Source organism: Dipteris shenzhenensis, chromosome 26, assembly GCF_047967505.1.
Source record: "Dipteris shenzhenensis isolate YYH24624 ecotype China chromosome 26, Dip_SZ_1.0, whole genome shotgun sequence".
NCBI classification, from domain to species: domain Eukaryota; kingdom Viridiplantae; phylum Streptophyta; class Polypodiopsida; order Gleicheniales; family Dipteridaceae; genus Dipteris; species Dipteris shenzhenensis.
This window is the reverse complement of record NC_141621.1, coordinates 4742891-4761040: the sequence shown is the minus strand read 5'-3', so window position 1 is coordinate 4761040 and position 18150 is coordinate 4742891. Positions and strand designations below refer to the sequence as shown.

At 41.7% G+C, this 18150-nt stretch overlaps 1 protein-coding gene across 1 annotated transcript; it reads left to right on the top strand.

The window, feature by feature from the left end:
• The first annotated feature begins 15294 nt into the window (after positions 1-15294).
• LOC147884566 (laccase-22-like) lies at positions 15295-17736 on the top strand. Its single transcript, XM_087398011.1, has 7 exons — positions 15295-15402; positions 15488-15639; positions 15762-16009; positions 16170-16313; positions 16447-17030; positions 17153-17513; positions 17606-17736. The coding sequence occupies exons 1-7, from the start codon at positions 15295-15297 to the stop codon at positions 17734-17736; spliced, it is 1728 nt and encodes a 575-aa protein (XP_087254137.1).
• Positions 17737-18150: the final 414 nt, after the last annotated feature.

The window sequence follows — 18150 nt, the reverse complement described above, 5'->3', positions numbered from 1 at the left end:
CCACAGCTCGACTAACCACAATTCACAGTGTTTTGGCTTTAGCTGCCCAGGGAAGTTGGCCTGTGTTGCAGATGGATGTAAAGTCCACCTTTCTGAATGGAGATCTCAAGGAGGAGGTATACGTGGAACAACCACCAAGATTTGAGATCCCCAGTTCAGAAGGTAAAGTCTATAAATTAAAGAAGGTACTTTACGGGCTGAAACAGGCCCCACGAGTGTGGTACCAGCGAGTTGATGCCTACTTTCTGCAAAACGGGTTTAGGAGGAGCACATCTGATGCAAATTTGTATATCTTCATAGAAGGAGGCTCGTGCATGATCGTGGTCCTTTATGTGGATGACCTTGTCATAACAGGGGACCATGAAGAGAAGATCTCGCAAACAAAGCATTTGCTAGGAAGAGATTTTGAAATGATAGACCTTGGACTGATGCATTTCTGTTTGGGGATTGAAGTTTGGCAAGAGCCGAAACATATCTTCATTTCACAGCTAAAGTATGTTGGAGAGATACTGAAGGCATTTGGCATGACTGAGTGCAAGACAGTTGGTACCCCTATGGAGGTTGATGTGAAGCCCTCAAATGAGGATTCATCACCACTGGTGGACGAAGCGAAGTACAAAAGGCTTGTGGGTAGCTTGATTTACTCGTGCAACATGCGGTCGGACATCAGCTTTGTGATTGGTGTACTAAGCAGGTTTTCCAATAAGCCCCGGGAGAACCATTGGAGGGCAGGGATGCAGGTGCTGAAATACATCAAAGGCACACTTGATTATGGCATCTCCTATATCAAGGGCAATATCTTGACCAGATTCTATGACTCGGATTGGGCAGGAGATGTGGATAGCAGGAGATCAGTGACAGGTTACTGTTTCTCACTTAGATCTGGAGCTGTGTCATGGGTCAACAAGAAGCAACCCATAGTTGCTCTTTCTTCTAGAAAGGCTGAGTACAAATCAGCATGCTTTGCTTCTTGCAAAGCAGTGTGATTGAGGAGGATTTTAGGGGATATGGGTGCAGTGCACAACAAGCCTACATAGGTTATCATGTGACAATCATAGTTGCATGGTGATTGCAAAGAACTCGGTGTTCCACGCTCGCACAAAACACATTGAGATTCAATATAACTTTGTACACGAGCTCATCATGGATGGAGAGGTCGACTTGGTGTACTATCCGACTACAGAGAATGCTGCGGACATCTTCACGAAGGCTCTTGGAAGAGACTTGCTAGGGAGGCATCTTCATCGACTTGGCATTGGGCCAAAAAAGTAAGTTCACTTGCCGGTGGACATTGAGAGGGGGTGTTAGATATCAATGCTCCACTCGTGTAACTATGCGACTAACTCTACTTTAAGCCCCCCATATGAGGAGAAGGCATTTGAATAGCTCAGTTATCCGGTAGGTCCCGGTTTGGACACCAGATGGGGGCCATGTGTGGCCTGATGGCTAGACAGCTTCAGATAGAGTTGGCACACTGCCAACTAGGCTACATGCAAGTGTAAGAAGGCATCCCATGACTGACCACACTGAGGGCAGACGGAGCATTTCTCGAGGCAGCCCACTCTTGGGTTGCGGGGCCTATTTGGAGCCCCAGATGATCCCGAATGGCTTTGGGCCGAACGGCGACCATAGGTCAGTTGCTCTATTTTGTGCACTGGCTCTATCATGTGGTCGGTGGCCTATTTTGAGACCGTCGACCATTTTGGGCAGACTGGGTCGGTCACCCAATTGGATCTAACCAACTACTTGTGGTGGCTATATAAGAGCAAGCCCATGAAGCCCATTTCATCACTAGCTACAACAACCCTGATTCCTTAGCATCCAGCCTCTGTCTTCTACTGTTTCCAGCTCGCCATCGAAGCTTCTTTTATAGGAGCGCACAGCTGGGAGGCAGCGCCATCTATTGTATCAGTTTTACAGTAATCAAATTTTTGATTCTCCATACTATCTGTTTTCTCTCTTGCGTACGAGATCCTATTATCTATTGAGCACAAATGTTGTATTGTTTTCTTACAATAATTGGCTCTTGTTTAGCTCCAGTAATGAACTCCCAATAGCCTTTTCCCTTAAGGAATTCATCATTCTAAACTTCCATGCTTGGAACTTGTTCTTGTCAGGCTTTTCAGTGATAATCTGTGAAAGATCATCAGACGCCATTACATAATACTCCAAAAATATTGTGTCACTACAAAAAACACAACTTTTGCCTCACAAGGGCAAATCAGCAAAATTGACAAAAGTGGTATTTGACCACACAGTCACTTCCTAGTGACGATTATGCATCAACAGGCAATAAGAATGATTCTGTCACTCCCAATATCTCTGCACATAGGCATACAATGCAAATTCTGTGGTAACTTTCCTGAGTGCCTGCAAAAAACTTCCCCCACCAAAACGGAATAAGATTTAAATTTAAAGATAATGAATCTAGTCTCCATATTTGTTTATAGGCAATAGAGGGAGAAGAAATGGATGAAGTCAATATGCAGGCACTCCCTTCTACTTCAGCAATGCAACCACCTCTAAATTTGGTTGAAGAATCCCATGAGAAGAAGAGCTTTGAAGACACCATGGAAAAGCAAAATGACCGCAAACATAGAATACAAGCTATGATAGAGACCCATTCTGTAAATTTAGCTACATTGGATAAAATGGACAGCTCATTTTAAGTTAGGGTCGTTTTGAAATGAGAACCTCAGTATTTGAGCTTTGGTAGAGAGGAGGTTTCAATCCTCTCCAATCCTTTAAAAGAGGTTAATGACAATGTTATCCTAGCCATTCTCAGGTAGTTGTCTTCTATATCTCAACCGCAGCAAACACTTCTTCCACTTTGCTCTTCTTACCTTACTCCTCTCCTCAAGCTTGCTCCTTCCATCTTGCCCGTAGCCTTACCTCCTCTTGTGAAGCATACTCCTTTCATCTTGCCTTACCTCCTCTAGTTACCTTCCTCACTCTCATTACCTTCCTCCTCTCGTTTTTATGGATCTTTTTAAGGTAATCAATTCTGTCGAGTAAGCCATTAGCTGCATCAAAGTATGGATTGCTGAGAACTAGGGAAAGAGAGAGGAGAGAAAGAGAAATCTAGCTCCATTAACCTAGTATGAGAAGGATGACTTTGCTTGTCAGAAGGGCTTAGAGAAGGAAGAGAAAAGAAAAATAAGTATGGCTATTACTAAAATAGATAAATTGCAGTCATATAGAAGAGAGTTGATAGACTTTCAAAGTGAGATATCTTCATGTGTGGCTCCTAATGGAAGATTTCCACCCCAGGTTGTGCAAGCCATTCGGAATAAACAAAGTGTTATGCAGGAGAAAATTCATCAATCCTTGAATGGGTTGAATTTAGGCTAGAGTCTTGAAAATAGAAAATTCATCAATCCTTACTTCTCTTCTATAATTTTAACTACATCAATGAGGATGAGATGAGCTCAGCTCTTGAATGGGTTGAATTTAGGCTAGAGTCTTGAAAATAGATTCGCCTTCTAGTGAGAGGCTTATTGTAACTTTGGTGTTTTTCAACACCTTTATAAATATTGTGAGAGTTTGCTACTTCCACTTGTAACTTTTGAAATTGTTTCCTAAACACTATTATAAATATTAAGAGAGTTTACAATTACTGAATCTTATTTTTTTGTGTAACTTATCTCAGGCTTATTGTAACTTTTGGTGTTTGTCAACACCTTTATAAATGTGGTGAGAGTTTCTTTAATACTATAACTTTTGAAGGTGTTTATTAACACCATTAAATATTAAGAGAGTTTACAACTCTTGAATCTTATTTTTTCATGTAACTTATCTATGTAACTTTTGAAGGTGTTTATTAACACCATTAAATATTAAGAGAGTTTACAACTGCTGTTTCTTCATGTAACTTATCTAGGCTGTGTTAAATTTTATAATTTTAGTTTCATATCCTTAAAAAATATATAAAAAAATGTTTGTTTTTATGTTTTTATATGTGCTTTAAAGATTGGGTTTTTCTTAAATTTTATCTGAAACTAGTCCAAAAGTATATGTAAAAATGAATTTGTACATTGACAAGTCCAAAATTAATGAAATAAGTGTTATGAATGATATCTTCATCACTATTAACTGTGATGATCAAATCATCAACATAAATGACAAGCAGCATAATGCCTTTCTCTGTTTTTCTCACGTAAAGTGAGAAATTTGCCTTGGAAATCTGAAAGCCAATAGTGACAAGATACTGTCCTATCTTGGCAGACCATGCTCTGGGTGCTTGCTTCAAGCCATACAAGGCTTTCTTCAACTTGCAAACAAACTCAGGATGAGCAACATGAACATAACCATGGGTGATATTTTCACGTTAGTTTCGTTAAGAAGTGAAAGTTTTATATTGGCATTTAAAGTTTATATGCCCTAATAAAATTAAAGTTCTGAAACATTCGCCAAGATTTGAAACTTTTATGCAAAAATTTTAAATATTTGACCAGGATTTATAAAATTTACTTAGAAATTCAGAAGAAAATAAATAAAATCATACTATGTTTTGTCAATATCGTGAAAGTAAAAAAATATGCTTAATAAACTTTCGCCAAATTTTTAAATTAATATAAAAGTATAGCTTCGATTAAAGCATCCATGAACATAACCTAGTGCCATATAGACCTCTTCTTGCAAATCACCATGCAAGAAAGCATTCTTTACATCCATCTGATGTAAAGACCATTCCTTTGATGTAGCCATAGCAATGAATGCTCCCACGTTTGCCATCCTTGCAACCGAATTGAATGTTTCTTCATAATCAATGCCATATGTCTATGCATACCCCTTAACAATTAATCTTGCCTTGTATCTATTCACAGAACCATCTACATTGTGCTTCACCTTATAAACCCACTTGTAGCCAATTGCATTCTTGTCTGTAGGAAAAGGCACCAATTACCATGTAGCATTTTCATCCAAGGCATCCATTTCTTCATCCATGGCTTTCTCCCCTTTTTCTTTCCCATGGCTTGCTCAAAAGAAGTGGGTTCTGGTTCATGTATCACTTTGACCATATAGGCATAGTGAATGGTTGTAAATCCATCATATTTCAGCCTATCCACATAATACCTAGCTCTAATAAACCTATGCAAAATAGGCTCACTACCAAGTGCTCTCAAAACATCCCTTGTCTTCCTTACTCCAGGCATGACAATAGACAGAATACCCAACTCATCATCAAGGCTCTATTTTGAGCCATTGGATTCACCATCCATATAAGAGTGACCTGCACTCACATCAACCGTGGGCTGATCTACTTTCTCTTTTCCTTATCGTGATACTTGCATACCACTATCTGCATTGCTTTGAGGAGATCCTCCTGATCTCAACCTGCCTGTCCATGGCAAAGTATGTGAACCACTACTAGAGGACACTACAAGTCCACTAATATTTTGTGATTGCTACTGTGAATTCACTACAGCATTACCATTTTGTGCATCTACATCATCAATCACATTTACTGGTTCATACCAGCTGCTCATCTCATAAAAAACAACATCTCTACTCATTGTAAACTTATGAGTAGAAGGGTTATAGCATCTATACCCTTTCTGCTACAGAGAATAACCAATAAAGATGCACATCTCAGCTTTTGGATCCAACTTGGATCTCGCACATGAACATAGGCAATGCAACCAAAAACTTTCAAATGAGTTAAACCTCAACTTGTTTTGGATAGACAAACGAAGCAACTTAGAAATGGAACAATAGTAGAAGTTTTGGTAAAATGGGATGTATATCATGTAGAGGATGCTACTTGGGTAGATTTAGATTCACTTCTTGCCAAGTTTCCTTCTTTTAAACTCTAAGGATAGAGTTTTTCAAAGAGGGGGCGATTGTGACACTTCATATTTTTTAGATTATTTTTTAAAAGTTCTATCAATAGTCATTTATGGAATTTATTTTCATGCCCATTTTGAGTTTCGAACTTCATTGCTTTCTTCCACTCATGCTTATGAGTGTCGGTGTGGGGCGGGCCCCTTGGTGGTTGACCTCCCTTGAGCCTGGCAAGCTCTGCTAGTGCTTGCCTCTTAAGTGAAGATTTTTTATTGCCAAGTATCGTAACAATCTTTGACTTGGCCCATTTATCTATGAACTGGCGATTGGGGGGGTTAGGATACCTAGAGCGAACAGCAGCGAGGGTCTCATCAGCTAACCTCTTTGGCTGGTCTTTGAAGTGGATAAAGAAATCTCTGTAATTGTTAGCAATTACAGAGTGCATGAAGGCCACGATGTCCTTCCCCCGTGCATCCATCAAGATGCCTCCTATCTGAGTGATGTCATAGAATATCGTACCATCACCCAGAGGCATGTCTAAATCATCTGAATCATCATCGTCCCCACTGCCACCCCTCCCAAAGCACTGTGCCATGCATCCCCCACCGCTCTCCCTACTACTATGCCTCCTATTGTGTCATGTCGAGCTCGTACACTGGCCACTCGTAGCTGGAGACTGCACGGGACTATACTGACCACTCGTAGCTGGAGAACCGAGTCTCGATTGCACAGGAGTACATCGATGGCTCTACGAGATAGAAGGACCTCCTGACGGCATGGGGGAACGGGCATAAGACAGCATGGTAGAAGGAGCATAAGACGGCATGGGGGAAGGGGCATAAGACAGCATGGGAGATGGGCCTCGACTATGTAGCCAGCTGGGCTGTGCTGACTCCGTTGGGGTGATCTCAGCTGGTGTGAGGTGGTTTGGAGTCTGTAGTGCCGACTCCTAGGGGGTATTTAGAGTACCCGTCATATACTCGTATAACTCTGTAGGACCAGGAGGGTGCCCTAAAAGGTTATATAAGTCCCTAAAAATAGACTCTCGAGAATCAGGTGAGTTGAAAGCGCTTCCTGGCCACATGATGAACTGGAAAAAAGAAAAAAAATCTATTACTGATGAAATGAGAAAAAAGGGGAAGGATTACTGTTGGAGCGCATCTATAGACACGTCTGATTAGCGCGTCTATTTTCACGTATAACAGCGCGTCTATAGATGTGGCTGTCTGTGTCTGTAAATAGACTAGATGTACGTTTAGACATGCCTGTAGACGCAGTTTTAGATGCGCTCTGAGATGCGCCTATAGACGCTCTGACAGACGGACTTTTCTAAAAAGTAGAAAAGGACAGTGCACCCGATACACAAACGTGACACTGATACCCAGATCATGCGTTTTTTGGATACGAGAAAGTACAAATCCAAAGAGAGCAAACTTCCAAAAAAGATCAACTGCAAAAAGACTTACCTTGGATAGAGGTATGGAAGGTTCTTCTCCTTTTTCAAAGTTGCTTCTTCTCCTTGTTTGCCCTCCTCTCCTTTAAGCTTGGAAGTAAGTGTGGGTGCCTTCCTCTTAAGTGTAAGCTTCAAAGTAAGTGTGGGTGCCTTCCTCTTAAGCGTCGAAACTATGGATCTGCTAATAAGGAAGCAAGCAAGCCATGCAAAGTATAAGTAATGTGAAGAAAAGCGAAGCGAGCATGCTAAAAGCAGGTTTAAAAGCCGCTAGGCACGTCTAAATACACAGAGTAGACGCGGTTTTAGATGCGCTTTTAGATGCGCACCATAGAATAAACAGACACGCTTTTAGATGCGCCTTTAGACGTGCCACAGAGTTTAAAATTAAACATTTGAAGAAGAGCAAATTTTGTTGGGTTGTTTGTTTATAGGATGTCTTCATCTTCAATAAGTAGCTCCAGTGAGGATGAATCCCTCCGTATCCACCATCGTGAAATGTGGTTGGAGCAAAAAATCAAATGTATGTGTGATCGATGTCGAGAAAACATGTATCGTGCACGCAGGATTACACTCAATCACATCTCAAAGTATGGAGAATGGGATGTGACCATAAACTGGGTAAGGGCTTGTAAGTTAAGGTTGATTGAGATACCTATGGGTGTTCATATGTTTGAGTTATGATCCCATTTTAATTTGAAACAGGATGCAGTGCCACACTCGCATATGTTGCCCTATGCTCACCGTGAGGAGGCGAAGCATCGGCGATATGAGGTGGGATCTTCAGGAGGGACCGTTACGGATGCATGGAGTGATGGTGATAGTGCCCCTCCGCCATTACCTCATGAAGCCATGGAGGAGGAGGTGTTTGATGATATGGTGCAGGATTTATATGTCCATCAAGGAAGGGATGATAGCATGGAGCAGGATGATTTTTTTACTGTAGCATTGACTCCACTGTTTGAGGGGTGCACATTCTCTATTCTACGTGCCTCCCTTAAGTTACTAAACTTGCAAACCATCTATGGATGGAGCAATGCAAGTTTGAATGCATTACTCAAGTAAGCTTTAAAGTCTATTTTGCAAACATGGTGAATTATGCTAGTGGGTCAATTACTCAAATGCTTTTCCTCATTTATGGTCTTCACGTGCAAGCTATTGTGTAAAATCCTTCCAAGGGAGAATAAATTACCGACCTCAAGAGATATGGCAAGGCAACATGTGACCTCTCTTAGAGGATTAGATTACAAGCACATCCATGCATGTGTCAATGATTGCGTTTTGTTTCGTGGACTACATAAGGATGCAAGAGAGTGTCCTACTTGTGGAGAGGCAAGATATAGAGCAGATCTCAAAACTTTGGACGTGCCTTGTAAGGTTCTGTGGCATTTTCCCATAATCCCTCGCATCCAACATATGTTCAAGTGCAAATCTATTGCAAAGCTTATGTCATGGCATTCCTCCCATCGATCAACCGATGGCAAGTGGAGAACTCCTGTGGACTCTCCTGTGTGGAAGCATATTGAAGACACATGGCTAAGCTTCAAGGAAGAACCTAGGAGCTTGAGACTTGGATTGGGTATGGACGGTGTGAACCCATTTGGTCTCAAAAGCACATCTTACAATGTATGGCCAGTGATATTGGTGAATTATAATCTTCCACCCTCTATGGCTATTAAGAAAGGACATGTTATGCTGTCCCTTCTAATTCCAGGAAAACATAAAGTCAAAAACCCTGATGTTTATTTGGAGCCTTTGATTGATGAGCTAGAGATACTTTGGAGTGGTATCGAGGTGCATGATGTAAGTAGGCCTCCCTCGTCACGAGACTTCAATTGCAAAGTAGTCTTGATGTGGACGATGCATGACTTCCCAGGCTATGGCGAGTGTTCAGGTAAGCATTGCACTTCTAATTATGAATAGGAAAAGGATGTGGCACCCTAAACCCACCTTCAACTCTTAATTGCATCTATTGTTCAGGTCTCACTACATCGGGTTACCATGCATGTCCTGTTTGTGGTCCTTCGCTAGTTGCCTCACGGGCAGATGCATTGAATAAGGTCATCTATGAGAATCACCATCGATTTCTCCCACCTGATCATCCTAGATATGTTGCCCCTTGGAATGAAGTCCTCCCACAATCACTCACCACGAGAGATTGGATGAGAATTTGGGACAGTTCCATGACTCCTCCACCACTTGGCATGAGCCAGTAAGGGTTTGTAACTATTGTGTGCTATATTGGCTGGAAATAAAGATTAGCCGCTAATAGTTTATTTTGTTTAGAGACTCCATCTTTTATCGTTTACTATATTGGTCCCACCTCAAGATCAATCACCTACTTGATCCCATGCATATCTTCAAGAATGTGGCATCTACCATTTGGGAGCATTTGAATGGGACATGAGATTCCGCAGACATAAGGGAGGATCTACGTAGCACAGGGAGGATGCATGAAGCTTGGCCACAAGAGAGACCAAATGGGCGTGTTTTTTTACCTCATGCACCGTGGATGTTATCAAAGCTAGAGATGGCGACGGTGAAGCACACTATTACTACAATTCGTACTCCCACTGGATGCATGAGGTGTTTGAAGGGAGCCTTTACAAAGAGCAAGAAAAGAGGTGTAGGGCAATTATATGGCTTGAAATCTCATGATTGGCACAAGATGCTCCAAGTAAGTATTTTATGTGCATAATATCTTTTTCCTTTCAAATTTGTGAGTGAATAATTATAAGCAACTAATCAACCACCTCCTCGTGGGTTCAGTTCATACTACCTACTAGCATTTCACGTAGTGCATCGAAGGACATGAAAGATTGTATTTACAAGATGGGCGAGCTTGTGAGGTACTTTACATGATACAAAATATGATGCGTATCAATGCTCCATGCAAGTTTGAATGCATATTGCTAATATGCTGTACTTTTTCATTTCTAGGTATGTGAGCTCAAAGGAAATAGATCCCACCACGCTTGATAATGCTCGAGTTATGTCAGTGGAGGTGGTTTGTTTAGTGGAGGAGACATTTCCACATTCTATTCTCATAAGCCAACTACATCTTATAGTGCATTTGGTGGATGAGATTGCTATATGTGGTACTATACATGCACGATGGTTGTTCTTCCTCGAGTGCTTCATGAAGACCTTGAAGGGCTTCGTGAGACAAAATGCAAGACCTGAAGGTAGCATGGCTGAGGGTTGGTTGGTAAAAGAGTCACTTGTATATATTCCTGAGTTTCTTGTTGACGTGGATAGCTCTCTCCCACGACTATGGAGAGATGATGAAGACCTAAGGATGACCTCTATTGTGCCTCAAGGGAAAGGACACAACAAAGTAATAGACACGGAGTTGCATAATAGTATCAACCTCTTTTGCGTGCTTAATAGTGATGTGATGAAAAGATGGGTAACAAGATACGAGGATGCAAAGGCAAGAAGACAAGAAGAAAGGGTCCTCTTTCATACACACCATGGATCTCGTGTGCCATACCCTCAGTATCTAAGAGCACTTTCAAAGGATATTCATGTGGATTGGCTACTTGATGAAATGGAGAAAGCAGAGAAAGACGAGGGGATGCATATCACAATGGAAGAATGGGAGTATGCTAGGGGATGCATGAGCAAGGTCGGTATATAGAATGTTATGCATAAGTTAGGAGCTTTCAATAATTTAGATTGCTTATTTAATTGATTTTTTCTTGGTGTAGTGCACTATGTTCAATGCTATATGGTGTGAGGGCAAGCATTTTTGAACACAACGGATTGATGATAAGAGAAACACACAAGATTGTGGCATCATTGCTAGCTTTGAGGGAGCCAATGGAGCCATGGATGATTATTGTGGCATAATCCAAGATATTATTATGCTTGACTTTCGATGCTTCTTTGTGTATGTTTTGTATGTAAAGTGGTTTAAGGACATGGTGGAAAGAGGCCCTAATGCAACAATCAAACGCCATGCAAGTGGCTTTGTAACTATTGACTCCATAAAGTTTTGGCAAAGTAGGAAGGACACACTAGTACTACCGCAACAATGTGAACAATTACTGTGCACACATATAAAAATACTCGCTTTTAAATATTTGATGCAAGAAAAATAACATGATTGTATTTGTGTTTGAATTAGGTTGTCTATCAACCAATGGTGGATAATACTCGATGATGGCATGTCATACCTATTATGCCACGTTCCAAAGTGATGTATAGTACATTTACTAATATGGAGCATATGGAGGATGATCATGGCCATGGACATGATGATGACCATAATACGAGAGAGGAGGATGATCATGAGATAGGAGATACAAATATTGAGGCCATTACCCATGAGGACGAGCCTACCATTGGTGATGCTGATTTTGATGAGCACATGAGTAGCACAAGTAGTAATGGGTTGAATGTATTTGTAGATCTAAACACTTGTTTGGATTTTGAAGTAGATAGTTTGGCAAGGGTTGATCTCATTGAGATGAGATTGAACTGTAGCCCATCATTGATATTGGCAAAACTATTTTACATATTCTCTCATTCTCCTCACCTCACTTAATTCTTGTATATGTGGGCTTGTAAAAAAGCATTGATGTTTTTGTTAAAATTATGTGCTTTGGTAATCATGGGCAATGTTTGGAAAGCAATGATGTACACCAAAATCTCACTTTCTGTATTCTCTGGTTTGCATCTATATATGCATCTAAATACGTGTCTGATTCCCAATGTAAATATGCAAATAAACGTGCTAATACACGCGCAAATAGACGCGCTGATAAACGCTATTCTAGATGGGCCAATATTTTCTTAGTTTAGACACGCAAATAGACGTGTTAATACATGCGCAAATAGACGCGCTGATAAACACAATGTTAGACGGGCCCGTATTTTCTCAGTTTAAATGCGCAAATAGATGCACTATTCAAACGCGCAAATAGACGAGTTGTTAGACGTGCGCGTAATTCCTCTACTCAAGCAATGCCTATAGACGCGCCCGCTATTTTGCGCGTCTACTAAGCATATCTATAGTTGCTTTGTGTTGTTGTGCTTCAACTGCCATGCAACTTCAGTTCTAGAGGGGTCGCCATCCTCCACATAGCTTTTCATGCAATCCACCAATCACCATGCATGCCTTACATGGTCCAATCACAAGGCTCGGATGTGAACGAAAGAGGAGTGAGTCAAACACCCTCCTCAAACATTAATTTGTCACCCCATGAGGATGACCATGAAATCACAGATTTCCTACAATTATAATGGAATTTAAAAACCCCTACACTACAAGACAATAGTTTCGCATTTCATACCTAAACCAAGGACAGAGGGCATTTCATACCAAAGCCGAGGAGAGAGGACAAGAAGCTTGGGCCCTAAAATGCATGCTTGCCTATTTCTCATGCTTCACAAATACACTAGCATGCAAGTTCAAAGCAAAAGCAATCGACAATCATTCTACTTATCCCAACTAGACATCACATTTCACAAAACAAATCATTGAAATTTTAGGCCAACAGAGAATGAGTATTCACAAAGACACCAAAAAGAAATTGCATGCTATTTGGGTGGTGACTTTTACATGGCAAATTCCATTATGGCAATAGAGAAGATAAAATTTTGCATCACCATAATCCTATGAAGCTCCTTGTTTAAGTCTGCTTCAAACTTTGATCTACCCATGGAGGCTGCGAAGCATGTGATTTACAGTCCCAAAAAGGTTCTAATTTTGGCCTTTATTCCCTCACATTGATCAGGCTACCACAAATCAAGCAGTGATGGCTGAAGACAACCAACTGTGCCACAAGGATGCCTTTGATAGCAAGGATTGAATGGCAATTATGAAAATCAAAGTTAGGCTCAATTATCACAATAAAGCCTAGCAGTTACATGATTTCCCTATAGGCAAGCATGCTCTAATCACCAAATTAGAGGTGTATAATTTAAAAGAAAGGTTGATGGCAATGCTAACTGCAACAAACCCTGCTGACCTATTGTTGCAGAAGGTTATATGCAATGCATTGATTATGAGGAAACATTTGCACCTACTTCATGCACTATTACCATCAAGTGTGTCATTGCTATTGTAGTCCATCATCATTGGCAATTGCATCAACTATGTATCCAAATTGATTTCCTTCATTGAGACCTGGAAGAGGAGGTGTATGTCACTCAACCTCCTAGTTTTGAATTCAAAGGATGTAAAACTAAGGTACATGTTGCCTGTGCAATAAGGTTTGAGCATGGCATGCCCAGATTCATACTCATCTTATCAGGCTTGGTGATTATAACAATCCTATAAAGAGAACTCTTTATGTCACCAAGCATGATGACGACTTATTATCTTGATGATATGCACGAGGAATGGGTAGTAAAATCGAAATCCATAGTATTTCTCAATGCACTTTGAATAAAAAGGTGCAAATCCATGCTATTTCTGAATGGTATTGATTGGCCCTTAAAACAAGATCTGTGGGAGTCAACACAAATGTTATAACTAGGATCTAAGAGAGTGTTTATGACATGTGCAAAGAAAAATACTAACACTTAAGTAACTAATCATTTGCATTCATGGAATGAGGTTTTTGAATGAATGTCTAGAGGAATAGATGTCAACACTTATTGATGTCGATGCAAGAGAGCATATGAAATGTGCAAAGAATACTTTTTTTTTTCAAATCCTAATACTTAAATAATTGATTAGCATCATGAGATGTTTGTTTTGGAGAAACAAAATTGGAATTTGGATTTTGTGCAATTTGTTGTTGGTATTTTTTAGTTTCTTGAAATATTGTCATTGGTTGGTGCCCATGTGGTCTTTGTTGGCAGCAACGTTTCCTCCTCCTTTAGTGATGAGAATATCTCTAGTTTGGTGTTTTCTAAGAGGTTTTCTTTTTGTAGGTTTGTTGCATTGAATTGACGATTTGAATGTTCCACTGTGGATTTTGTATGATTGCATTTTAAATCGGTGATTTCTCTCCTCTCGGCCTTGCCAGAACCCTTAGGTGCTCAACGTTGCTCCTTGCCATTCTAACACTGTGGGCGTGGTGTCTCTAGGGACATAATTATGATAGATCGATCATGTGTTAGGCATCTTGAAATGCTTCTGGTATCAAGTCCAGCGTTGGTCTCACTAGTAGATCAGGAGTTGTTCCGATTTCTCACCATCAAGACACTGTTGGACACGAATTTTTCCAATCCCAATGCTTCAATTTAATCCATTCGAGTCCATTCTCTAGCCGTTTGTGTAGAAACGTGACGGACGCTATTAAGGTTCTCGATGCAATTGTAGGCTTCGATCGTTTGGACCTTGCTAGAGCTTCCTATTTCATCCAAAAAAAGGGTACATGTAGTTTTTAAAACTCAGGGGCAATCAAGGAATGGATTGAAGAGAGAGAGGTCAACGCTTATCAATCTGCATGGGAGGATCGATTTTGTGAGGTGTAAACTCAACATGCAGCGGAAGAACTGGTCGCAAAATGGATATTCAAGAGGAAGCCAGCCAGCAATGGCCGAAGAACCGTCGAACTGGTCGCATGCAAGCAATGGAAAACCCATTCAACCCAACGCGGTCCCCTGCAGATGACATGCGCACGCGCAAAGGCTTTGAGTAACATGCACACTTGTGATTGACGATTGAAAATTTGAGCCCAGCACTGTAGACACTCTCGCTTTCACCACGATCCCCCCATCACAATCCATTTCGTTGATCGTAATTGAATGGAACCTTTGCGCTATTTTCTGGACGTATTCGCCAACCAATTGATTATTACAGTTGACTACCATCTATCTACGTGCACACTATTCACCTCCGAGTCTCGCTGCTGCTATATAACAGCACTCGACACTCGGTTAGCTTCCTCATCGACTCCCCTCCATCGCCTTGCTAGTATCACATCAGTACTCGCTCGTTGCAGGCTTGCCCTTCCAAATACACTGTACTAGCTAGTTCTCTTCCCCTTCCATATCACTATCTACACCCTACATCCTGCTTCTCGGATTCTCAGCACAACCCCACTGACGCAATCCAATCTCTCCCTCAATAGTTGGGTCTTAAATCTCCAGTACCACTCACGATGCTAGCCCGAGGTCACTTCAGGTTCTTGGAAATCCTCGTTTTCTTGGGCGTCGCAATCACACTCTGTCATGTAGCCTCAGCCAAGGATCGCCATTTCAACTTTGAGGTCAGTTCGGAACTCCGCACTGATCTTAGGTCCTGCGTTCCTACTTCCACTTTGTATCTTATGATCGTCATTTTGTCGCTTGCAGATACAATACACCAACGTAACTCGCCTTTGCCACACAAAGTCTGTTGTGTCTGTCAACGGGCAGTTCCCCGGTCCAACAAATTACGTGACGGAAGGAGATAGGGTAACTGTAAAGGTTACGAACCTTGTATCGTCCAACGTAACCATTCACTGGTAAGCATGGATCAACCGACGTCCGCACAATTAGAGGCTCACACTGCAGTTTGTCATTTTTTTCTGCCAGGCACTCGATCTCGTACCCTCGTTTGACATTATTTTTGAAATCACCCTTTCAGGCATGGAGTCCGTCAGCTGCTCTCCGGCTGGGCCGATGGGCCAGCCTACATTACCCAATGTCCGATTCAAAAAAACCATTCTTACGTCCATAGGTTTCGAGTTGTTGGCCAAGAGGGCACTCTGCTCTGGCACGCACATTTCAGCTGGTTGAGAGCCACTGTCTATGGAGCTTTCATCATACGCAAAAAGCCCAACAAGGCGTATCCATTCCCCGAGCCTGACCACGAGCCACATCCTATTCTTATAGGTAAAAAACCAAACATGGATCGCGGAAATCTCTCCCCCCCCCGCCCCCCCCCTCTCTCCATCTCTCTCTCTGGGTCTCTCTTTCTCTCATATATAGATACGCGTCTGGATTACAGGTTGGAGAGTTGATTAAATAATATGCTTGATTCTGCTCCCCTCAGGTGAATGGTGGAATGAAAACGTTGAGGAGGTCATAGCGCAGGCACTTACCCCCCCAAATTCAGGCTATAACGCCTCCAATGCCATCACAATCAATGGGCAGCCTGGCGATCTAAACAACGATCTATACAATTGCTCGACAGACGGTAAGAGCAACTCAGCTCACATCTGCGGTACTCCTAAATAGTACGAACGAAGTCCAAACTATGGAGAAACGAAAAGCCATATTGCAAATTTTTTGGGTGCTAATGGTAGATCTCTTCTGTCGTTGTGATGCAGACACAGTCATCTACCATGTCAAGAAGGGAGAAACTGTTCTCCTGCGGATAATCAATGCTGCACTGAACTTCCATATGTTCTTTTCAGTAGCAAATCACAGTCTGACTGTGGTAGAGGTTGATGCCACGTATACGGAGCAGTACACCACCGATGTCATTCTTCTCGCTCCCGGCCAGACTACAAACGTTCTGTTGACGGCTAACCAAGAAGTGGGAGAATACTATATAGCAGCTTCCATCTATTCTCCGCCAAATGCTCAATTCGTTCCATTTCCTGCAACACCTGGAACAGCTAAACTGAAGTACAGCGGGACCGCTCGTTCTTCGAACTTGACTCTACCCAGCTTTCCAGTATATAATGACACTGCTTTCCAAGCTAATTTCACCCAGACTCTTCAAGGATGGAAAGGCAATAACTATCAAGATCTGCCTTTAACCATTGATAAGGATCTCCTCCACACTGTGGGATACGCCTTCCAGCCTTGCCCTGCGAACGTAACGTGTCAATTCCCCTTCCCAGGTGCCGAGCTCAGAACGGCCATCAACAACATTACCTTCCTCTCACCAAACATTTCCTTGCTTCAGGTAATACTCTTCTTGAATGGACTTAAGCGCAAATTTGGAAAAGTGTGGTCAATAATGACATAACATAATCTCAATCGGTAAGAAGAACATGAAGCAACATCTAATTTGATGCGTCGTTTCAGGCATACCACTTTAATATTAGCGGCGTCTACACGACAGATTTTCCGAGTGTTCCTCTCTTCAAATACAACTACACTGGTGTGAATCCTACCGACAAGTTTGGTCTGGCGGGTACACGCGTGGAAGTCCTTCCGTTCAACTCCAACGTCCAAATAGTTTATCAAAACTCCGCAAACGTATTCTTCGAGTCACATCCGATCCATCTTCACGGGCAGAACTTTTACGTTGTGGGCACCGGGATGGGAAACTACAATTCGAGCACAGATCCTGCTAATTTCAATCTAGTCAATCCTGTGTCAAGGAACACCATTTCTGTTCCTGCCGGAGGCTGGGCTGCAGTTCGATTTCGTGCTACCAATCCAGGCATGCGTTTGAATAACTATCTACTGGAAAACGAAGACTAACAACTGATCATTTCTTGCATATGGCTCACAAACACGATGGATGTTTTGCAGGAGTTTGGTTTGTGCACTGTCATTTTGACATACACCAAGCATGGGGGATGGATATGGCTTTCATCACCCTGAATGGCGTGGGGCCTTCCCAGACGTTACCTCCACCACCAAAGGATCTTCCTCCTTGCTAATGTATCGCAGATCGACCCATAATTTAGAATGAATAAGACCCAACCGTCAGCCATCATGTTGGGTGGAGCTACAAGACACTTCATAGAAGAGCTCATCGAACTGACACATATGCTACTAGGCCCTATGAAAGGTTACACCCTACCGGAATCAACAACAACAATAGCACATGAACCGCAATAAATTCAAAACAAGGATTGATCAACAATGGAGGCCAAAGACGACTCCAAAGAAAATCCCTCAATCAAAGTAAAAGCAACATGACTTTTGGTGCTCTTGAAACCAATAGTGCAGGTTGTACGTGTGCACTTCCTCCTAGGATATTCGAAAGTGAGCAAGCAACGTTAGCGATGAGTGATAAATTTTTACTTTTTATTCATAAAAAGGAGCAATTACAGAAGATATTCTTTGATAGA

Excerpts from the sequence above, each read along its gene's own strand:
- LOC147884566 (XM_087398011.1), top strand. The coding sequence starts at position 15,295 with ATGCTAGCCCGAGGTCACTTCAGGTTCTTGGAAATCCTCGTTTTCTTG. Across the intron at positions 15,403-15,487 it reads ATCGCCATTTCAACTTTGAG|ATACAATACACCAACGTAAC; the intron begins GTCAGTTCGGAA and ends TGTCGCTTGCAG. Across the intron at positions 16,314-16,446 it reads ATACAATTGCTCGACAGACG|ACACAGTCATCTACCATGTC; the intron begins GTAAGAGCAACT and ends GTTGTGATGCAG.